Below are 24,256 nucleotides of genomic sequence, written 5' to 3' on the forward strand. Positions count from 1 at the left end.
TTGGGTAGACCAGCTGGAGTGGTTCAGATTGAGAGATATTTCAGGTTCCCTTACTCGGTAAACTGTAACGTTGAATGCAGCTTCACACCTGTCTGAAAGTACCCAGTCTATGCCTGCTCACTGTCTCAAATTTATAAGATACCATTTAATAAAGGACTTAAAAGTGATATCTTGACCGGTAAATGATAGTAACTTACTGTGTGTAAAATTCTTCTTATATGAAGGATTGTGTGTGTGTGTTTGGTTAGAGCTACTGATAAATGTGAGTGTATAATATATTATTTTTAACCATATATGAATTTTCGGGGTGGGGAACCTTATTTTTCAGGTTGAAGCACTCAATAAGTTAAAAACTTTAAATAGCTTAATCAAATTGAATGCCGTGAAGCTCAACAGAGCTAAAGGAAAGGAGGCTATGCACACCTGTTTAAAGCAGAACGCTTACCGGGAGGCCCTCTCTGACCTTCAGTCGCCTCTGAACCCGTGTGTCATTCTCTCGGAACTCTAGTAAGTGGCCGTCTCTGCTTTGCACAGTGAGGAGCCTACGAACATAGCAATGCAGAAGATTTCTGAGTCGCTCTGTGGGGAACTGGTGGGACTGGCTGTTAGCCCGAGGGCGCCCAGTGTAACTAGGGAAGGAAAATCTCAAGAGTCTTCAGAGGCTGTGTTTATATTCACGAGGCTGTAGAACTACTAGCTAGATTTATCTGTGGGATTAATAATATTGTAAATTAATTTCTTTCTATTATACATAATTTCAGTTGTGTATAGGACATACATAGGCCAACTTTAAAAAACGATTTAATTATTTTTAATTGTGGGGGTGAATTCAGTGTTCACAGTGGCCAGAGGCATTGAATCCCCTGGAGCTTGAGTTACAGGCTGTTATAAGCTGCCTGCCTGACTTGGGTGCTAGGAACTGAACTTGGGTCCCCTCCAAGAGCAGTATATGCTCTTAACCACTGAGCCATCTCTCCAGCCTAAGTTAGTGTTGATACAGGGTCTTACAAAGTTAGCCCAGGCTAACTTTAAACTCTTTGTAGCCCAGGCTGACTTTGAACACATAATCCTCTTGCCTGCTGAGTGTAGGTAACACAGGCATGTGCCACCATTCCTGGACATATTATCCATTTTTAAGAACTGAAAATCATGTATGAGCAAAATATTGAAAATCATGACACATTATTTACTGACTTCCTATTTTAAAACAAGATTTAAATGAATCTCTAAACTATTTCCCATTTTTTCATTCATATAGAAGTGGAAAGTTATAATTTGTGTCAACAGCAGTATTCAGAATTGAATCCTCATTGTGAAATAAAAAAATCCAGGCTTGAGATATGGCTCAACATTTAAGAGCCCTTGCTGCTCTTGCAGAGGACCAGGGTTTGGTTCCTATCAGTCATGTCAGATGGCTTACAAGTAACTCCAGCCCCAGGGGACCTGACACCCTCTTCTAGCCCTATACTGAGCACATACATGTACATATACACACATAAGTAAGATTCTAGCCTCTGTACTATGCACATATACACACATAATAAGAAATGTCTTATAAAATGAAGAGTTTTTTATAATCCTAATTTTAATGCAGTAGTGTATTCTAATCTTTTCCTCACTAAACATAAAAAGTTAAGAAAGTATAAGAAAACAAAGAGAAATTTCATTTGGAGGTAATCAAAGGTCAGGTGCCAGGTTTCCAAGTCATCCATTGGCATCAGTATATGCCAGCCAGAACTGACCTCAGGGTTCCTTTTCTACCCAGAGAAAGTTCTCTGACTGTGACTTGTGTAGACTCTGAAAGAAATAGGTGAGGGGTTTGCATGCCTGATGCACACATTTTCGTACTGAAGTGGTTGATTCCCCCTTGCTGATTTCAGTGTTGAAAAGTGCAAATACATGGATTCCAAGATGAAGCCCTTGTGGCTGGTCTACAGCAGCAGAGGTTTTGGAGAGGACTCGGTTGGAGTGATCTTTAAAAATGGTGATGGTAAGTTCTGGAATTTTCACAGCATATTGGAAAGGTGTGTGTGTGTGTGTGTGTGTGTGTGTGTGTGTGTGTGTGTGTGTTGGTGTGATAGCAGCCAAGAGGCCACTGCCAGTGCTCACGACATTAGCTCCTTTCTTTCTGAGAAATCACTTCTACAGTTTAATTAGTTAACTAATAAGCCTTCCTATTTTGTCATATAAAATAAAAATACTAAATCTTTTGATGAAGAACTTATAAAGGAAAGGCTATCTGTGCATTCATGCGTCCTGTTACATATCATTGCCAGAGTCTCATGTTTGGATTAAGCTGATGACCCAGACTGATAAGGAAACACCAAAGGCTGTCATGGCTTGTAAGCTCCATGGCCACAAGGAAGCCCTACAACTGATTGGCTCTAAGGTCTTCATCTCATGAGGGTATAACATCTCTGTACTAGAGTCCTTAAAGGATTCACAGCAAATAACTTATTTATACATGCTTTCAACTTCTTAGTAGAACTTCTAAAAAAAGTGGTTCATGTTGCTTGAGATAGTGTTTCACTCTGTAGCAAAGACTGACCTCAAACCTGTGATCCTGACTCGGCCTTCCCAGAGTGGAATCACATGAATGTGCCCGCATATCCAGCCCTCATGATGTATTGCTAAATATTGTACTCCAGTAGATTGCACAAATAGTATAACTTGTTATTACTTTGGTGTTATTTTGTCCAAAAGTACTCTTTGGGAAGCAGGAAGAGAGGAGAGACAACTTTATGTAACCCAGGTTGGACTTGAACTCATTATGTAGCCAAGAATGGCCTTGAACTCTGCTACATTCCCCACCTCCAAGTACTGGGATTACAGGGTGTACCGTCATGTCCGGCTGAAAGTACTCTTTAACTTTTATTATTTGTTATTGTTTTGGCCCAAAATCTCACTATATAGTGGCGGCTGGCTTCAAATTTTCAATCTCACGAGTGCTGAGACTAGAAGCACTCATGGACATGGGAAATGCTGATCACTGAGCCTGTTTGATACAGTGAATATGGGCAAGATTAAAATTGGAGGGAAAAGTTCAGTGCTTGGTAATGGGTTTAGCGAATCTGACTAAATGCCTAATGTTGAGTTAACGAGTGGGGGCACAAGATGGCAAGTGCATCTAACTGAGAGGCATTTCCCTTAGATTTGCGGCAGGACATGCTGACGCTGCAGATGCTACGCCTGATGGATCTACTCTGGAAAGAGGCTGGTTTGGACCTTCGGTGAGCACTCCAGTGCATCTGCTTATTTCATGGTGTTTTCCTCCTGTTGAGGCCTTCCCTTCCCTTTTGATTATTGTTCATAATAATAGTACGGCCTTTTACAGTGTGCTGCCCAATCATTGCTCTGTTTGAGTCTCATCACACTTAAAACTGCACGTGCTTGAGATTCCAGAGAAGGGATTTGGACTTTAATATGATTGAGAATCAAGGGCCAGGTTATAATTTCAAGATTTGTGGCTTTCATTTTGAGACAGGGTCCATTATATAGCTCAGGGTGGTATTGAACTTGCTATACAGGCAAGATGGACTTGAATTCATTATCCTACCTCAGTGTTCCAAGTGCTGGGATTCCATGTGTCTTTGCATCCTGCAGAACTCTTTTGTAAAAAGATTTGAGGTCATTGCTGTGTATTGACTAACAAAGTCACTTTGTTAGCTTCATATAAATCATTTCTTGCAAACCTCACAGCTCCATAAGGTTGTGTTTCTCTTTTTAACATTGAGAAAAATCAGGACGGTAATGATTTTAAAACACAGGGTAAAAAGATATTAAGTAGTGCCCATTTCAAATCCAGGACTGTCAAGACTCTGCATTGATGTCTTTCTATTCGTTTACTGCCCTATCAGAGTGAGAAAGCAGTATGGGAAGACATGTCCAATAACCCTTTGTTTGCCAAAATATGATGGTACTCAAAATACCTAATTACCCTCTTTGTGTTTTATGTTTTTAAACATTTGTGTGTATGCACGTATGCACATATGTACACCATGGGGACACATGTGGAAGTCAGAAGACAGCTTTTGAGAGTTGAGATTTTGGCTTCTATGGATCCTGGGGATCAAACTCGGGTTTTACAGCAAGCACTTACATCTACTGAGTAATCTTATCTGCCACCTTGTTTGTATTTTAAAGGAAGAGTCTGTGTTTCTAGATCCTCCTGGAATATACTTTTCCAGTTCTATTAAGTAAGAACAATCTAGTGTGATGTTTTTTTTTTCCTTTCATGGTACTGTAGCTGTGTGATGTCTGTGTTTTGCCCTTTTATTGAAAATATCTTTGTCCTCTCACAAAATATATCCTGATTGCAGTTTCTCCTCCCTCTACTCCTCCTAGTTCCTCTTCACCTCACCTCCGATCTAGATCCAGCCCCTTTTATTTATCATTAGAAAAGAAACAGGTTTCTAAGGGATAATAGTAAAATAAAATATAGTAAGTAGAATAAAACAAAAACTTAACACATCAGAATTGGGCAAAACAGGCAAACTGAAGGAAAAGACCCACAAGAGAAGGCCACTTGTTCTCACACTCGGGACTCCCATGAAAACTCTGAACTGGAACCATAATATACATAAAGGACGTGAAGGATAAAAAGAAAATAAAAAACATAAAATTAAATCCAGGCAGTGGTGGCCTATACCTTTAATCTCAGCACTCAGGAGGTAGAGGCAGGTGGTTCTCTGTGAGTTTGAGGATAGCAGAGCAAGTTCCAGGACAGCCAGGGCTACACATATGTTGCAATTTATAATAAAATAGTTCCACACTAGCCCAGAATGGAGTATAATATAGGTTTATTTAATAGGGGTTAAACTCATAGAAAGGGTAGCAATCCACTTTACACACAGAGGAAACCCTGCCTCAAAATAAATAAATAAATAAATAAATAAATAAATAAAGGAAAAGCCCTGACATGACATTATGATTCTGTTGAGTTCATTTTTCTGTTGGCCATCTACTTCTGGGCAAGCAGTCTACCCTTAAGAGTAGTTTGCTTCTCCAGTGAGACTCCCTTGGAGGAAACTAAATTTTTATTTGCAAGTGGTCATCAATTGGACATAGCTTCTGGATTAGGGATGGGAGCATCTGTCCACTTCTTTCAGCTCTAGGATGCCATCTCAACAATCTCCCAGAAAGGATCAAACAGTCACTATATGTGGTATATTTTCCTTTACCTTAATGAGTTTCTGATTACTTAAAAACACTACCATGTGTGAATGGTTATTCCCTCCTTAGCCACTCATAAGGAATATATCACAGACAAAGAGTAGAGAATGTTGTTTTTGTTATTGTTGAGACCAAATTTCTACGAAGAAGTAACATTGGGGCCAGGGAGATATCTCAGTGGGTAAAAGAGCTTGCAGCACAAGCACACTTGGCTCAGTTCAGTCCCCAAATGCCATGTTGGAAGGAGAGACTCCGAAGCACAATCCTATAGACGCAGGAATATAGCAACATGAAGCAGCTTGAGGGAAGAAAGGTTTATCTGGGGCTAATGGTTCAGAGGATATCATTCCACGATTGTGGAGAACTCAGCGGGGCAAGACCAGCTCCTAGCCTTAGACAGCAGGGGCTGCTGGGCGATCTTCACAGGTTGCAGGTTTGGCCATAGGAAGGGCCTTCATCAGTTGCAAAGACTGAGCTGAAGACTGGCTGCTTAGTGCTGCTCCGTAGTCCCGTCAACCTCGTTGAAAACCCCAGCCCAGTTGTCTCTGCTTTGGTTTTGTCCATTCCATCCAAAGTTGGCATACATTTAGTGTCATGGGCGTCATTGTAACCTCAGATAAGGGAGACAGCCATGTGTGGGAGTGCTGGATGTGTTCTCAGCTGCTGTGCTGTAGGAAACATCAAGGGCCAGTGGGATATTACTGGCACTTTGTCCTCTGACCCCATATTTTTAAAGTGTAGGGCTTTGAGTTCTTTCAAACGCCTATCTCTTTCTCACGAAACCTTCTTTACTGTTTCTATAAATATCTGTGCTCCAGTGTGCCTTTTGTGTTTGTTTTCTTTTGAGCAGCTGTTCAGGTTGAACTGGGTCATGCAGCATGCACTCCCAGTCACTCCCAAGTGTTCGAGTACCTCCTATATGTTACTATTTTAGTAACAATGCCAAGCTTCCGTTAACGAAAATACTTTTGCTCATTTAAATTTTCTCTGTTATCTCATGATACTCTGGTGTCTTTCATGTCAAAAGCAGACCATTCATAAGGCATAAATACGTTGACACCATGTCTTTTGCTTAACAATTAGTTGTCAGTTAGCTTTTCCTGTCAACTGAAAAGTTGTCAACCTCAAATCTGCCTGACATTCAGTAGACTTGACAGTCCTCTGCATCCTGTGTCCCTCTTACATGTCAAATAAAAAAATGAGTATTTGTCTTCACTTACACATCTGAGTTTTGCTGATAGAATTTTTTGAGGCAGGCAAGGGGGGCAGGAACTCTCCAATATGTAACTGGCTGTCCTGTAACTCGTTCTGTAGACCAGGTTGGCCTCAAACTCACAGAGATCCATCTGCCTCTGCCTCATGAGTGCTGGGGTTAGAGGGGTGTGCCACCATGTCTGACTCTACTGATAGAATTTTCTCACTTACAAGAGACTGTGCAAAAGTTGTATGTAAGATATTCGATGCTATTGGTGTTGGCAGGATCAGGAAAGGAAGCACGTGCAAGCAAGGGAGCGTTTACACTCTGACCTTCTCCACCTGACTGTGTGGCAAAGGAGGGATAAAGGGCTGCTACTACCTTCCTCCCTCAGCGCAGTGTGTCCCGTGCTATTTTCCCATGAAGGTAACATTGTCCTTAGGTCAGAGAGTGCAAGAAAGAAAGGTAAATGGCAGAAATGTTGCCATGCGCTTTATAAAAAACTGTAGACATTCAGGGCCAAGGAGGCTCCAATGAGATGATTAGGGAGGGTTCCAAGAGTTTGCCCCCAGCATGACTTCTGTCAAACTGTCTTTCAGATGAGGGTGTTTTTTCCTTCCCATTGTGAATGTTCCATCCTTAAGTCACTGATTGCTTTCATCATTGCTTGCTTTTGAAAAGGAAGTTGTTGGACTTGTGCCTAGTTTGGGCTGTAAGTGGGTTGCAAGGGGGTGCAGGAAGCAAGAAAGTGCACTTTAACCCAGCCGTGTTTGCTTTACATGGGTTGTGTCACAATAGGCTGCCAGGCACTAGTGAAAAATTTAATGTTTTTCCTTAGTTGTCTTTTTAAGAAGAGAAGTAAGTTAATAATATAGGCTTAGTATTTCAGTCTGCCAGAACGCAGTTCGCCAGTGGTGCTCTCACTTACAGGAATATACAATGACTGAATTGTTTTTTAGAAGTAATGCTAGAAACCAGCACCGTCTATCCTCTTATCTCTGCAATACACACTAATGCACTCATTGCCCACACACAGTTTTCTCTTGTCTCTCAATCCTTGCATGACCTGTAGGACCCCCATGCCATCTTTCCAGCAAGTCATATCTTCTCCTCACTTTGCTCGTGTATTCTCCCTAGCCCTGTCCTCTAGCCTAGCCTTCCTGTCCTCCCTCCTATACTGTTTAAGTATAGGGCTTTGCATAGCTCCTCGGGTTGGCCTTGATCTTACTGTGTAGCTCAGACAGCCTTCAAGTGTGTGGAAAGGGCGATGTGGGAGGAGCATGCCCAGCGCCAGAGGAAGAAGTCAGGTGTCCACCTTAATCACTCTCTCTCACTGAACCTGGAGTAGGTTGTTGGCCAGCAAACCGCACCAGCACCCCCAGCCTGGTCTCCACACCACACCCCGCTTTCTATGTAGATGTTAGGAGGACTGAACTGAGAGCTCACAGTTGCATAGCAGACATTTGCACCCACTGAGTTATTTCTTTATCTTACAGAGATCTTTTAAAAATATTTTTAAATTTCTAAGTATGTCTATTTGTGTATGTCTGTGCGTGTGAGGGCAGGTGTCCTTAGAGACCAGAAGACACCAGACTCTGGCGCTGGAGTTACAGGCTGTTGTGAACTGCGTGATGTGGGTGCTGGGAATTGAACTTCCATCCTCTGTAAGAGTAGCAGGTGCTTTTAACAACTAAGCCTTCTCCCTGCCCCATCCACAGAGGTGTGCCTGGACTTCTGCCAAGACCTCTCTTCATTGTGACCACACTCCCATTGTGCCTCGTTGCTCAGGGAGGATAGGGACTGCTTATTTCTGAATCATGTCTGACATCTGGTAGAACGTGTGCCACCCAACCGCTTCCTGAGCCCATGCATCCTGTCCTTCGGTTGGTTGTGCTAGGGCGCCATAGAGACCTTTCACCAGAGGAGTGGCCTAGCCACATTTTAAGCAGGTCTTGCTGCCGTGGAAAGCAAGAAGCCCAGCTTAGAAACTGTTTAGAATTCTGAGGTGAAGGTTGACAGAGACTTGGACTGGGGTGTGAGCAGGTAGGGTGCAAAAGCACTAAGATTCTGGGTTTGTGTTTTCTATTTCCTCCACTTCCTTATTTCCTTCCCATTTTCTTCCTCCGAATCCCTCCCCCTTCCTCCTCTTTCTCCTTCTCCCACATCTCATAGCCCAAACAACTTTGAACTTCCAAACCTGTCTCACTTTCAAGTTCTAGGGTTACCATTCCTAGGTCTGAATCAATTTTAAATCTGGTAAACTAAATGTTGGTTATGAGGAGAGTGAAGGAAGGCCATAAGGTGTGGACGGGAGTACTGGAGCGTGAAGTTACCTTAATAAAGATGCCATTACATGTTTCATAAAAAATGATTCTGGTTCCAGAGATTTAGAGTAAAAGGCGATGACTCCTTGTTTATCTAATGTGCTTCTGTCCATCAGTTCAGGCAAATTGAATATTTCACAAGCATAATTATGTAGCAGACAATGCATTAGTTGCAGCATTCTGGTAAATCATCCCATCCGCTGGCCCAAGATTATTCTCTAGCAGAAGATAGAGCTTCTATTTTCCATGTGGTATTACCGAGCGATGACAAGTCTGACCATGATAAAACTCTTTTCTTCTATGTCAAAGGAAAAACTTAGAAAATTAATGTTTCCCCCATGGAAAACATAGTCCCTTGTGTCTATTTTTTTCTTCCAGGATGCTTCCCTATGGCTGTTTAGCAACAGGAGATCGCTCTGGCCTCATTGAGGTTGTGAGCACCTCTGAGACAATCGCTGACATTCAGCTGAACAGTAGCAATGTGGCTGCCACAGCAGCCTTCAACAAAGACGCACTCCTGAACTGGCTTAAGGAGTACAACTCTGGGTGAGTTGTGTCACCATCGTTTCTTTACACGAACACAGCACAGATAGTAGTGACCAGACAGAAGTGTTTGCATTGCTTATTGCCTCAGTCAAGACAAAATGCCTCGTGAGCCTTATTAAAACTTAAAGCATCTACTTTATCTCAATGTTTAGAAGCTTTTCACTATGGTAGAGTGTGTTTTTAAGATAGCGGGTTGAAGCTGTTGTTTACAGCATCAACTTATATGTGACTATATGGACTTAGGTTTCTAATAGGTTAATTCTTTTTAAAGGATTTGTTTATTTTTGTTTGGTATTTTGGTTTTTTTGGGGGTAGAAGTTGAATGTCTCAAGTCCTGGCTGTCATTGAGCTCACCGTGTAGACCACAGAGATCCTCCTGCCTCTGCCTCTAAAGTGCTGGGATCAAAGGTGTGTGCTGTTACCCCCAGCCTTATTGTTATTTCTAATTAAGTGTACATGTGTGTGGGTATGTGCACATGGGTGCAGGTGCCCACAGAGTCCAGAAGGTTCAGATGCCCCAGAACTGGCGCTACAGGTGGTGTGACCAAACTCAGATGCTCTAGGGGCCAGCAAAGCTCTTACCCGAGAAGCCATCTTTCTAACCCTAATATGTTAATTTTATGATTTAAGTAAATGAGTTTGTATAGTTTGTGATATTTCCAAACTAAAAGAAAAATAATTAAAATTTTGTCCTTGGCTGAGGAGATAGATCAGTTGGTAGCTTTCCTAATATTGGCAAAGCCCTGGGTTTGATCCCTAGGACCACAGGTACTTGCTTAGTTACACATGCCTGTAACCTCAGCATTTAGGAGGTAGAGGCAGAAGAATCAAAAAGCCTAGGGTCATCCTGAGCTATAAAACCATGAGACCCTGCTTCAATAATAATATAAAAAGAATAAGTTTATTTATGGTAAGGGTGATGAACAATATCACTATTCTAGGAAATATTTTGCTGTGTAGGAAAGTGTTTTACAAGTACTTTTGGCTAACCACTTAAATCAGATTTAAATTTTATCATTCACATTGTTCAGGGACTTTCATGTGAGAATTGAATCAATTTCAGTCTAACAGCCTTCCCCAAAGGAGCCGTATCCTAACTTCTGATTGAGGTCACTGACCAGCATGGTGAGAATGAGTGTTTGACTCTAAAACCTGGATGCTAATCTGAGACCACCCTGACCGAAGTGGCTTCCTTCAGTAACCCCAGCATTTCAGAGTCTAAGGGAGGAGGGAATTGCAATGGATTCAAGGGCAGGCAAGTTTCTTGGTGAATTTTGTGCCCGACTAGGTTATAGAGTAAGACCTTGTAAACTAAAAACTGAAACAAAAGCTAGTTTTAAAAAATATATATATTCCTAGGCCCCAGGATGGTATAGCAAAGCCATGGTGGCCTCTCACAGTACCATGCTTGTAAGCGTACGTCCCACTGACACAGGACTCCTAGGACATAGGGACTTTACCGGCTGAGGCTCAGCGAGGTGATGTCCTGAAAGCGGCCTGACTCTCCTGCCTTTCAGGCACCATGTGGTCATTCGGCTTTGGTTTGTTGGTACGAGTTCTCTGCATGGTTGAGAGCATCAACATATGGAGGCCTGATCAACTGCTTCTCTGTCTGTCTTCAGGGATGACCTGGACCGAGCAATTGAGGAGTTCACCCTGTCCTGTGCTGGCTACTGTGTAGCTTCTTATGTCCTTGGCATTGGTGACAGGCATAGTGACAACATCATGGTGAAAAAAACGGGCCAGGTAAGTTGCACTGCAGAAGCCATGGGCTCGGCTGGCACTGAGTTGTGTTCTTGTCTTTCACCTTTCTCCCAGCCCCATCTCACATACCATTTGCTTTACATGATCAATGGTTCGCAATTAGGCGGTGAGCATTTATTTAAATGTTCAACATTTGCTCTTGCTATTATTTAAAAGTAACCTGTTCTCTCATTACAAAAATTTGTATTTGGCTCTGTGAGTTCACGGCCAGCCTGCTCTACAGAGCTAGTTCCAGGACAGCTAGGGCTGTTACACAGAGAAACCCTGTCTTGAAATAAACTTTTAAAAAAAATTTAAATTTTAAAAAAATTAAAAAAAGAATTTGTATTTGGTGCTGGTATGGTGGTATGGACCTATAATTAGAGCACTCAGGAGACTGAGGCAGGAGAGTTGCTTGTTTGAGACCCTGTCTCAACCTATGTAAGTGAAATGGAAGAAAATAACAAGGTGGGGGTTTGAGAGATGGCTCATTGGTTAAGAGCACTGACTGCTCTTCCAGAGGACCCAGGTTTGGTTCCCAGCTCACAACTGTCGCAATTCTAGTTTCAGGAGATCTGATACCTTTTCTGTTTCTTTATGCACCAAACACATGTGTAGGCAAAGCACCCAATACAAATAAAATAAAAATAAATAAAGTCTTGTAAGAAAACAATGCTTTGAAAAAAGAGTAGAATCAAAATGTACTACCTTGTCTTTTTCTTTTCTTTTTTAAATTTACTTTCTGTATACTTATTTGCCTGTATGTATGTTTGTGTGCCATGTGCATGCCCAGTGCATGTAGAAGCCAGAAACAGGTGTCAGCTCCCCTAAGACTGGAGTCACGGAGAGTATTAAGCTGCCATGTGGGTGCTGGGAACCCAGACTGGGTCATCTCCTGAAAGAGCAGCCAGTGTTCTTAATCACTGGTCACTGAGCCATCTCTCCAGTCCCGAGTTTTTTGTTTTAATTTTGGAATATCAGACTTGCTCACTGTAGGAGCTGGGAGAAATGCAGGTGGTGTCTTTCTAAGGTAGCTAGGGAAGCCAGATGAGGTGATTTAATTTCAGTCTTTTCTCAATTATTTACAACAACTAGGTTTTATCCATAAAGGGTTTTATATTGTACACAGGCATAAAGAGTAAGATGGTCCAGTGGCTCAGCAGAACTGAGAGAATGAAAGCCTGAGAGTCTTGGAGAGCCATAGCCGGCTCTCAGAAAACCGGGGAACTAGAGCAGGGCTCTCAACTTGTGGGCCGTGACCCCTTTGGGGGTTGCCCGAGACCATCAGAAAACACAGATGTTTTCAGATGCATTATAATCCCTAACAACAAGATAACAGTTAAGAAGTAGCAATGAAAATAATTTTATGACTAAGGTCATCTCAACATGAGGATCAGGGGAATGGCTCAAGTACGTAAGGTGGGTGCTGTGTAGACTGCTGGGGGAATCTCTCAGGTAGAATGATATATTAAATTGGGGTCTAATATTAAATTGGTATGACAGAAGTCATACCAAATAGAAATATTGAAGAGTCGCCGGGAAAATAAGATCCCATTTATTTTACAGCTCTTCCACATAGATTTTGGACATATTCTTGGAAATTTCAAATCTAAATTTGGCATTAAAAGAGAGCGAGTACCTTTTATCCTTACTTATGACTTCATTCATGTCATTCAGCAAGGAAAAACAGGAAATACAGAAAAATTTGGCAGGTGAGTATTACCCTTGTGTCAAGGAGAAGTATCTACCACTTCTCTGACCAGGTCGCTCACATTTTCTAATTCTTCCTGTGTTACTTCTTGTGTTTGTGATAAAATGCTCCCACAAGAGCAACCTGAAGCAGACAGGACTTATTTTGGCTCGAGTTTCAGGGTCTTGCGGTGGGGGAGTCACAATGGCAGGAGCATTGGTCCGCAGAGAGCAGCACGCTGCTGCTCAGTTTCCGTTCTCCAGCACCTCAGCCAGAGAGCAGCAGCACCCAGTCCTCCCGCTGGTTAGCCACACAGGCCTGCGCAGAGGCCAGTCTCCAGCTGACTCTAGACTTTGTCCAGCAGGCAGCATCAGGCATCACACTAACAGGGTCGTTTTGGTCTGGGAGATTCTTGGACTGGTAACAGAAAATTCGGATTCTTCTCCAGTTCAGAAGTGACCAGGAGTGAGACAGAGAAAATCCTAACATGTGATAAGCTACTGCGTTTTATTGCACCTTCTACCTGTTTCGGAAAATTATATCCCCAAACTACAACGCTGTTTGACAGTAAGATGCTGGGAGAACAAGCATCTTACTGTCACTCTTTGTAAGGGAGCCTGGGCTTGAAGCGGACGTTACTGGCAGTGTGTTCTCTAGCATTTATCTTCTTGCCTCTGTTTTTTTAATTTTAAAATGTGGACAAAAGGGATTGAAGAGATGGCTCAGTAGGTAATGGTGCTTGTCAACAAATTTGGGTGGTGGCGCATACCTTTAATCCCAGCACTCGGGAGGCAGAGGCAGGTGGATCTCTGTGAGTTCGAGGCCAGCCTGGTCTTCAACAGCTAGTTCCAAGATAGGCTCCAAAGCTACAGAGAAACCCTGTCTCAAAAAAAAAAAAAATGTGGACAGAAGGGGTTGAAGAGATGGCTCAGTAGCTTGGACTTTGAGTTTGATCAAATCCCATGTGTGAAGAGTGAACCAATTCCCTCAAGTTATCCTCCGACCCCTACCTACACACACACACACACACACACACATACACACACACACGATAGATAGATAGATAGATAGATAGATAGATAGATAGATAGATAGATGGATGGATGTAAACAAAAGTTCTAATGAGAACAAAAGTAATGGGTGAAGTAGAGGGATGTATCATGTGGACACTCTACTGCATGCTCAGTAGAGGCTGAGACGAACATTTCTTTTCTGTGGGAATTTGTTGGATGACTCTTGGCCATTATCGTCTTAAAAGGGGAGAAAGAGCAAAACAACTAGGAGTGCACAGCATCAACTCTGTTTTTAGGGACGGAAGAGATTAAAAGGCAGAGCCCAGGCGGGCATTCAGAAATGCCCAGGCATTATAACAATCGCTTGTTTAATGTTTCCATGTTTTGTGGTAAGTCAAAGCCCAGGTTGTTGCATTGCTATTCCTGTAGAAGATTAAATATTTCTGATTTGAAGAGAGAGCCATATGGTTTTAGAGAGTTTGATTTCTTTATGTAAACTGTAGTCTGGGGCTGTTTTCAAAGCATCACACATGAGCTGAAGCTTCTGCTCATGGGGATGCCCTAGCTCTAAAGATATCTGCTTTTCTTTCTTTCCTTTGCAAATGCCCACCTCCCTCGGACACCACACATGGGTATTACATCAACTCAAGGTTTCGCCAGTGCTGTGAAGATGCCTATCTGATTTTACGGCGGCATGGGAACCTCTTCATCACTCTCTTCGCACTGATGTTGACTGCAGGGCTTCCTGAGCTTACGTCAGTCAAAGATATACAGTATCTTAAGGTAAAAACCCCCTTCTCTGTGTGTTTGTTGGCGTTTGTGAGCACAAAGCTCAGTTAGAGCTCCATTCAAAATGTCCACAGGGAACTGACAAAATGGCTCAGACGGGAAGGCTGCCGGCTGCCAAGTCTGAGGATCTGAGTTCAGTTCCTGGAGAAAACTGACTTAAAGATTCCCACTAACCTCTGTGTGCATGTGCCCGTGCATGGGCACACACGCGCGCGCGCGCACGCACACACACACGGGCATGTACACGCACACAAAATAAATGTAATTATTATCATCATCATTAGTATTATTTTACAAAGAAGACTTAAGAAATATCAACCTCCAGTCATTTTTTTAAAAATAAAATATCCAAAGGAGTGAAACAAAGTTGTTTCCTCTGGCTTTTAGCCAAAGGGTGGAAGCGGGTAATCTGTGAAGTTCACATGAAGGAGAAGTTTCTAAAGGAGCTGTTAACTTAGAAAATTTCTCCACGAGAGAAGGGGCGTGCAGAGGAGGGTTCTAGGCGGGGACTTGTTGCCCACACGCTGGGTCAGCAGCTGCCCGACACTGGTTTCCACCGGTTTGCCCTTTGACTTGCTGTGGGTCCTCAGTCATCTGACCAGAACAGCATCTCAGTGTCTTACATTAATTAAAAATTAATTCCATCCTCAAGAACCCTTTGCTAAGGCCGCCTGTCATTCTCCTGGGTATTTATCTTGCTCTGCAGGTGACATTTATATGGGAACTTGAAAGTGTGGGTGGGGAGGCTGGCCACATCTCCCATAGACTATGTTTGCATGTCTCTGTCAAGGGTGGATGAAGTCAGACATTTTTCTCTTCATCTTTAGGACTCTCTTGCCTTAGGAAAGAGTGAAGAAGAAGCACTCAAACAGTTTAAGCAGAAATTTGATGAGGCCCTCAGGGAAAGCTGGACTACCAAGGTGAACTGGATGGCTCACACAGTTCGCAAAGACTACAGGTCTTAGCATCGGCCTTGGCTCCCAGTGAACTTGTCAGTCTGTTTCCTTTCTAGTTTGCTCTTGCACTAAACATGGCCCTGCCAGAAATGCAAAGGGATGGAATCCTGAACCTCAGTGAAATCAAGAACGAGGCCTCCCACAGGGCCTGATCTGAACCATCCCGATGCCCACCGTGTTTCTCATCCTCAACATTGCCAACAGACAGCATGGAGGACCCTTTCCTGCTGACCTTGCACGCCGAGGAATGCTACTAAGGACTCTTGGGGATTTTTTTCCCTTCAGTATTTGGTACTTTACCAGAGGTGTAAATACTTCTTTTCAGTGTTGTGACCAAGTGCTGCCACTCAGCCAACAACTCACCATAACATTTGGGGGCTGAAGCTGTTCTGACTGTCCAAATGAGGCTTCAAAGAAAGGTATCTCCCTTCCCTTTTTAAATTATGTAAGCTACAAATTACATTGATTATGTTGAATTTAATTATTTTTTAAAGGAAATATTTTAAATCTGTGAAAACTCACTAATTTTGTTAATATTTATCTATCATGATAGCATCATTCCAGCCAGACTTGCTGAGAATCTATTGGTGGAGCAAATATAATATATATATATATATCTATATATATATGCTGCATATATATTTATAAAATTTCTAGTGGGAGTTCTATATAAAAAGATGTTTCTTTGGTATCCTTCAGCCTGTGTTTTAAAGTTTTACAAAAGCAGAGCTTTTCCTAAGTTACTTTTCAGTTGACCGTGGATCCAGGTCTTCCATCCGCTTCAGTCCTGAGGCACATATGAATGCAGTTTCTCTGCGTAGCTCTGAGAGTTCATCTCATAAAACACAATACTTGAGCAGATGTATCCAAGGAAGCAAGCAGACAAAAAGGAATCTATTTATGGAATAAACTCCAAACCCAAATTTCAGTATTTTAGTAATACGCCAGCTGTTCTTACTATATTTATTGAAATGTATAATAATGTGATTTTTTTTCAATGGTATTTGTTGAAATTGAAGTGGATTCATGCCACATGGGAATCTTAATTTATTTGTTGAGGTACCATACAGTTAGGGTGCTAGGTGGCAAGTGATGCTAACATGTGCAATAGGAACTACTGGTTGGTGTGTACATGGATGTTCTTCCTGAGTAATGGTGGAGTGCTCGCCTTAGCAGCACACATACTGAGTACTGTCAACATCCAGCAAAACTCCTGCTTCTTCTCCAGAGAAATGGGGAGCCCTCAATCCTCAGTGACACGGGAAAGACAACTGAGTACTTGCCCTGTGACTTCAGTTTTCTATAGGAATTTTATTAAAGATTGTTTAATTTTGTTGTCCTTCTTAATGTTCTCTGTCAAATAAATGGGTGGTTTCGGCTGTTTGGGGACATGTGGGCCTTTCTCTGTGAGAAACACAGAGTCTTCGGAACCTGCTGCTATTGGGACGCTCCCAAAATGGCCATGTCAGTAGAGAAACCTACTGAGAGTGGGCTGAGGTTCAGGACCTCTGCCCAGCTTCCCCTTGCTCCACCATGGACAGTCTTGAAGGTCTCTTGGACTGATGGAAGCCTAAGGGGCGGGGGTGTTTTCGTCAGTCTGCTGTTGTAACCTCAGCTTGCTGCCTCTACTGCATTCATGTGCACATATGTGTGGGAAAGCCAGCCAGGGTGGTGTGGTTCAGTAGTTAGATACAGACACTCCATCCATGCTGGCTGGGTTGCTTGTCTGAGAAGAGAAGGCGGAAGGCAGAAAGCTAGCCACCCTCTAGATTGAATTAGCACTCTAGGCTGTACAGATACCTGCTTGAACAAGGACTGGCTAACCCACGTTTCTCTACATCCTTAAATGCCTCACTTGTTACATAACACATTTTCTCTCTCTGACTCTGAGCCAAAGGCCCAGACTTTTTCCAGGTTGGCTTTGAGAACTTGGTAGTAGTATCGGGGGATGTCAGGCTAGAGTTAGGTTGCCAGGAAGCATGGCCCTACAGATAGTCAAGAAGCCACTTTGTCAACAGTGATTATTCTCTGTCCCAGGGTTTATGTTACTATGTCTCATAATTTATTCAGGTTAATCAATCCAAGTTCGAGTGTTAGGTATTTGTAACCCTGGCACTTGGGAGAAGCAGGGGCTCAAGACCATTCTGAGATGCAGTGAGTTTGAGGACACTCTGAGCTACACCAGACCCCGACTCAAAACAACTATCAAGTAGAAATGGTTTCTAGTATTTTCTAATTCAGTTTTCAGAAGTATTGATATTACTGCCACTGTAAGATTGGGACTTCTGCCCACAAGCTAATTCCTGTTTCCTTCAGTGACTGAGACACCCTAACAATGCCGCTTAATCTCCCTTAGTTCAGCAGGTCCTCTTAAGTCTTAGAGTGGTTGATACATCTACCTTAACCAGCTCCTGTCTTGGTCCCATAGGATGTACTTAAACCCAGGCTCTGTGTCTCAGCCTCTGCCTGTGGGTTACTTGGCATTCTTGGAAATACCTCTATATGATTGGGCTGTAACTAGTGATTGTTGTGGAGGGGTCAAACCATGTGGGTGGTACCACCCCTGGGACAGTGGTCCTGGGTGTTATAAAAAGTAGACTGAGCAAGCCAGGGAGCAGCACGCCTCCATGGCTTCGCTTCAGTTCCTGCCTCTGGGTTCCTGCCCTGCCTGAGTTTCTGCCCTGACTTCCTTCAGCAGTGGACTGTGACGTGGACTGTAAGCTGAAATAAACTCTTTCTCCTCCAAGTTACTTTTTGGTGATGGTGTTTTATCAGAGCAGTAGAAACCATGAGGAGAAAAATACACCCTCCTATAGCAACTGAGGTTGGAATAATTGTCATCTTATTACCCACTTAGTAAATAAGCTGGAATAGACAGTTGCTCATTCCTGAGGGAGTTTAGATTTGAGTTCAGAAGGCTCCTGATGTGGAAAGCAGGACTTTCCCCTCTCTAGTTTTCTCTGCAGCAGTGTCTGCTCTGTGGCTGTGTCTTAGAGCACCTACCTCAAGGTCGCCGGGCTGATCTCCACTTCCCCGCGTCCTCCTCATGTTACCTTCTGCTCTCTAAATCTTCATTAGACAGTATGACAGAAGTGAATGGCCTCGATGCTTGGTCCTTTACTTCATAAAATATGATGAGGTAAAGATTTAAATCCTGAATACTGTGTACCTGTATTGATAACTGGTAGGCTCTCGTTTCCTGGGCTAAGAGTGGGTTCCCAAGGCCCATCAGACCATCTTCCAGCTGTATTCAGACTCATCTTTAGTCAGCAGGATTCTACACATGTCAGATTAGAATGTCCTGGAGTGTGGCTCTGCCACTGGTTTAAATAAAGTGTTCTCCACATAATCTTACTGTACAGCCAGTATTGCAACTAAATTATTTATCTTCCTGATTAATTTCCCCTGTACTTTCTGGCCCAATACAAAGGACTTAATTACTTACTCTGTGCCAGGCAGGAATATCTCTCTATCTCTATCTCTTTCTCCATCTGTGTGTATGTGTGTGTAATTTTCATAGCAACTGTGACCTGTAGGGGCCTCCTCTAAATGCCACCCAGATCCCAGATGGTGACCACTCCTGTCCCAGGTCTTACTCCTACTGCATCTCAGCTACTGCTTTTTTGGTGCGCCCTGAGTTTCTCTGCAGTCCAGTGGGCATTATCCAGGAAGAACAACCCAGAATGAATAACAGAATGACAGAAGAAGCTCTGAGGGACCTATCGCACTGCAAGCTCTCTGAGTACCCGCACCTCCCACCCTGCACCCTGTCTGGTACCTTCGCCCAACCCTGCCTAGTCCCACTTTTAAATCACTACTTCATGTTGACCAACTTCACTGGTAGAATAATCTTTAAAACAAATCTCCAAATCCCCGAGTCCCAGCTGCAAGTTTGGGAGCTTTATGAAAGGAAAATCATCTCATGCCATCTTCTTCCGCTCACTTGCCTTAGTAAGAAAACTGCTAATGCCGCTGCCCAATCCTGTCACTTCCTAGAACCCCAGGCCAGGCTCTGCAGTGAGCAGCAGAAGGTGGCACAGATGACCAGAGATGTCTACCAGGTTGACTCAGTGGGGCAAATAGTATGGGTGTAGCCGCGTGGATTATGTTTGGTTTCTGGAGGGAAGTCAGGGGCCAGGAGAGGATGAGGGGCACAACTTCTAGACAACTGAACAGGTTAGGTCAAGGGTCCAGCTCAAAAGAAGCCCTGGGAACTTCCTCTTAACCCGGAGCTGTGCCAGATTGCCCTGGTAACCTCACGTTGGGGCGGAGCTGGCACAGGGGCCAGATGCACCTGCCCTATTGGATGGCATAATCCTAGTGCCCGTTGATAGATAACTAGATGCAAGGGAAGCTGGGGACCCACAGCAACTGCTGAGTTCCTGTCACTGCCACCCATTGGACGGCCACCATGGTGCTTCTGCTGGGCTTCCTGCTCCTGTTGGGAGTCACAGGTGAGTAAGGGCCATTAGGTCCCCAGCATCTGTTCAGAGTCTCCTTGGGGTTAACAGAGAAGGTATGGAAAGGACAGGAGCGGGGAGCTGGGAGGGTAGGGAGCCTCTGCAGAGAGCCCCTTGGGTGCAGGGTGGAAGAGCTGGGATGGGAACTCAGGGGTGGGTGGGGGAGCCTGCAGGTATATAAGTGAGCCTTCTGCTTTTTCCCAGAGCACTGTCGCCCAGAGTGCAGAATGTGATTTATTCATGCTTCTCGTCATGTCAGACTCGGTCTCTCCTTAGTGCCGTCCAGCCATTTCAAATGCTTGGCCATGCGTGGACTGACTGACAGGAGTCTTATCCACTAGACAGCCAGCTGCCTGAGCCTTGGATGGTCCAGGCTGCCCCAAGAGAGGGGCACTGAATGGACACATCCTTAGGTTTAGAGGACAGCCACAGTCAGGATTGCTAACTAAAAGGCAAAAGGAAGCTAAGAAGTAGTGCTGCTTCTTAGAGACCCAGAGCAGAATGCAAAGGGAACTCTGCCCTCTGCTTCAAGTCCGTAATGCATTGGCTGATTATATTTTTCTTTTTAATACACCAGATGCATTGTGTTCCTGTGTCCTCTTTTGTCGGTGGGAAGGCAGTGACGGGGAGGGGGAGATTATAACAATGCAGAGACCAGTCACGAGTATGGTATAACCTGTAATCTCAGCATTTAAACTGAGGCAGGAGGTTGGTGAATCTCTGGACAACCTAGGTTACATGGAGAGCCCCTATTGTTAAATGTTCTGAGTTCTGATAGCCTTTCTGCCGAATGGTTCTGCTTCCGTTAAAATCTTTATTACACTCTTGGATGCCACAGGTGTGAACATTACCCATGAGCCAGTGCTCTATTGCCAAGCCTCTTCCTTATCTGAGTCTACATGGCTGCCCACACCTTCTGGATACATTAAGCTTAGCTGAAATTTCTGGTAATGCTTCCTGAAAAGATGAGGGACAGTTGCCATTTTCCCTGGTCCATGCCCAGTGGAGCTGGGGTAGAAAAACACTGTCGCTGGGAAAATATAGTTTAGAGCTATCAAAAGCAGAAATGTAGGAGGAAGGAAGTCATTTATAATAATATCTGCCCTGAAATTGTTTTTTTTTTTTCTGGAAAGTTCCAGTTCGATTGGCCCAGTAAGGGCATTCTGATACTGAACACTGATTCTTCCACCCCCTCCACTCCTGTGAAGCCGCAGTGTCCACTGTGGTCACATTCAATGAATCACACTTGTCACACTGAATCACGCCGTCAGCTTGAATGACTCTGAACAACGTGGACCTTTCCTTTCCCGGCCTTCAGCATTCTGTCATTTCTCTGAACCCTTGACGGTCAACTACAGGATGGCATGGGAGCAGGGTTCTCCTCCAGTCATTTTCTGCTAGGGGTCTAAATACCTTAGATACCGTGATGTCTCTATCTCTCTCAAGATTTGGGGAATTTCCCTCGTCCCTCCCTTCCTTCCTGGGGACCGAATCAAGGGCCCTGAACATGCTATGAAACGCTCAGCTGCATTTCCAGCCCAGTTTTTCTGTTAACTGCATTCAATAAATACATATTTACAGAGTAACTACTGAGTCCAAGGAATCACATGAAGTGAATTGGAGGACAAAAAAAGAAGAAAGAAAAGCTTGTTTCCAGGGTTTTATTTCCCGTCACATGCATGCATGTCCTTTTAAAGATTTAGTTAAGATATAATTGCCTCATTCCCCCAACCTCCTCCTTCCCCCCTTCCCTCCCATGTCCCCCGCTCTGTCCCAGTCCATGGACCTCCTCCTCTTTGATCATTTACATATAGAGGTAAACAAACATAAATGCAGCCTGATTGGTCCGTTCAGTACTACCTGCAAGTTTGTATTTCAGGGATGACCATTTGGTATTGGATGGGGAGCTCATTCCTTGGGAATTCCTATTCTCCCTCTCTCAGTTGTTAGTAGATTGAAACTCTTCATCTCACAGAGGGGGGGCCCTGTGAGATTTCCCCCGTCTGTGTTGGGATGTCAGCTGGAGTTGAAATTGTTCAGGTCTTACTTAGGCAGCCATGTTGTTGTTACAGGGCTGTAACTTCCCTGTCATAGCTAGAAGGCACAATCTCACAGCAGACTTCCCAAGTGTCTTCCTCTCATGGTCTTTCTGCCCCATCTCCCTCGATGTTCACTCAGTCTCTGTCTCACTCAGCAGCAAACTGGCCTTGAACTTGATCCTCCTGCTTCAGCCTCCCAGACACCAGCTTACTAGTGCTTAGTAGAGTGATTTGAATTATTTTCTAAAGTTAATGAAAATGCAGACAGTTCCACTTGTTCTGCCTGAGGATTTTCAAATTGGCACCTGCATATCGAGTTCCTGGGAATGGGTAGAAATCAATTTTATTGAGAAGGATAAGTATTTTTAATTGTTATTATATATATATGTGTGTGTGTGTGTGTATGTGTGTGTGTGCGTGTGCGCTTTGCCTGCACATATGTCTATGTACTATGTGTATGCCTGGTGCCCACTGAAGCCAGAAGAGGTCATCAGATCCCCTGGAACCATAATTTCAGAAGGTTTTGAGCCTTCATGTAGATGCTGGGAACTAAACCCAGGTCCTCTGGAAGACCAGCCAACGACTTTAAATCCGGAACCATCTCTCCAGGCCCAAGACAAAAATAACTTTAATTGGGATTGAAGTTTAGTGGTTCTCCAGGAAGAGTGAGTCTGTGTGTGTGTGGTGTGGGGGGAAGCTGGGTCATGATCCAATTCAGAAAAATTCTTATGCAAGATCTACATGCACATCTAAAAAAAAAATCTCTTAACTGTTTTTCATTGTAATTTACATTTCCCTGGTCCTAGTGTATGAATTATATATTTAAAATTTTTATAAGCAACCCCAGTCCTAAGGAAGGAACTCCGGGGGTAAAAGAAAATGATACATATTTGTGACCAGATGTGGTGATGCTGCTTGGGCAGCTCTTTGCAGCACTTGTGGGCAAGGCTTCAGAGAGAGGAGTCGGTTACTCTCCCAGCCGTGCTACCAGACAGGGCAAGGCAGAGTGCCACGCAGGAAGACTTGCTCCTTTCTGCTTATTCTCCTGGGCCTTATACTGGCTTTAAAGGTGTGGTTACTGCAGATCCAAACGTAAGTCCTCATGCCTGCATGGCAGCCACTTTACCTGCTAAGCCATCTCCCATTTCCCCTTCAGCTTTTAAGAGTCTACCTGTATGTAGAATGTGGTAGAACACTTGCCCAGCATGTGTGAGGGTCAGGTTCACTCTCCAGCACCACAAAAATAAATACATGAAATTAAAAAATACATGGTTAAATAACCTTAGTTGGGTTTGGTGACATATACCCATAATTTCAACACTGGGGAAGCTGAGGCAAGAGGATCATAAATTTGGAGCCAGCTTGGGCTCTATAATGAGACCCTGTTTCAAGAAAAACAAAATAGCAACAAAAAGTGCTCACACCTTTGAGTTGAAATACAGCAGTCATACACAGAACAGTACATAGTTCGGAGAAGTCTTGGGGACAATAGAAGCTAGCGCTCTGTTGACACATTCCAAAGGTTCAGTGTATCACCAAGGAGATGTTGGCTCAGACACAGGTGGGCAATGAATGGCTATGAAGGGCATTACCCTAAGACATCTTTTTGTTTTGTTTTTAGGAGACAGGGTTTCTTTGTAACTTTGGAGCCTGTCTTGGAACTAGCTCCTGTAGACCAGGCTGACCTCAAACTCACAGAGATCCGCCTGCCTCTGCCTCCCCAGTGCTGGGATTAAAGGCGTGTGCCACCACCACCAGCACCCTAAAACATTTTAAAATAACAAATGGAGGAGGTGGAGCAAGGAGAAAAGGGACATTCCAACTTGCTGTAATCATGGAAATTCTAATCCATGCCTAGACTCTTAAAGACTCTTTCAGTCTTGGAAGGGTGGTGTACACCTTTAATCAGCACTCACAGGAGTATCTCTGTGAGTTCAAGTCAGCCTGGTCTACAGAGCAAGTTCCAGGATAGCCAGGGATAGACAGAGAAACCCTTTCTCAAATCTGCCCTCCCCCCCAAAAAAAGACTTCCACGTGGGTGTGGCTTTTTCCTGGGGACTTCAGTTGACACTGGAATGAGTGAAAAGGTGTGGCAGAACTTCTCCTCGAGTGACATTAGCACATGTCTACTCACCCAAAATAACCCATGACAGACTAGGGTGAAATCTAAGTTTTACTGGGGTTACTCTGAAATGACTCAAAGACAACCAAAGCCCGCCCCAGCATGGGTGACAGCTCACAAAGGTTGGGAACCTGGAGCACACTGCACAGCTTGCAGGCAGCTCAGTCCTTTCCAAGAGACTCTTGTCTGAATCTTTCAGGCAGCTCA

At 43.7% G+C, this 24,256-nt stretch overlaps 1 protein-coding gene across 3 annotated transcripts in view; it reads left to right on the top strand.

Moving 5' to 3' along the window:
• Positions 1 to 16,770, top strand: part of Pik3cb (phosphatidylinositol-4,5-bisphosphate 3-kinase catalytic subunit beta) — a 103,582-nt gene extending 86,812 nt beyond the window's left edge. For all 3 annotated transcript variants that reach the window (XM_041677211.1, XM_041677212.1, XM_041677213.1), the window contains 8 exons: positions 329 to 507; positions 1,881 to 1,990; positions 3,152 to 3,230; positions 9,070 to 9,237; positions 10,860 to 10,983; positions 12,547 to 12,692; positions 14,334 to 14,466; positions 15,300 to 16,770. In XM_041677211.1, the coding sequence (XP_041533145.1) occupies positions 329 to 507; positions 1,881 to 1,990; positions 3,152 to 3,230; positions 9,070 to 9,237; positions 10,860 to 10,983; positions 12,547 to 12,692; positions 14,334 to 14,466; positions 15,300 to 15,437 (1,077 nt within the window). In that variant the 3' untranslated portion in view covers positions 15,438 to 16,770. The remainder of the gene's footprint in view (positions 1 to 328; positions 508 to 1,880; positions 1,991 to 3,151; positions 3,231 to 9,069; positions 9,238 to 10,859; positions 10,984 to 12,546; positions 12,693 to 14,333; positions 14,467 to 15,299) is intronic.
• Positions 16,771 to 24,256: the final 7,486 nt, after the last annotated feature.

The sequence above is a fragment of the Microtus oregoni genome, unplaced genomic scaffold (assembly GCF_018167655.1).
Source record: "Microtus oregoni isolate MIOR12 unplaced genomic scaffold, Mior012 000028F_ref0000031, whole genome shotgun sequence".
Classification (NCBI taxonomy): Eukaryota; Metazoa; Chordata; class Mammalia; order Rodentia; family Cricetidae; genus Microtus; species Microtus oregoni.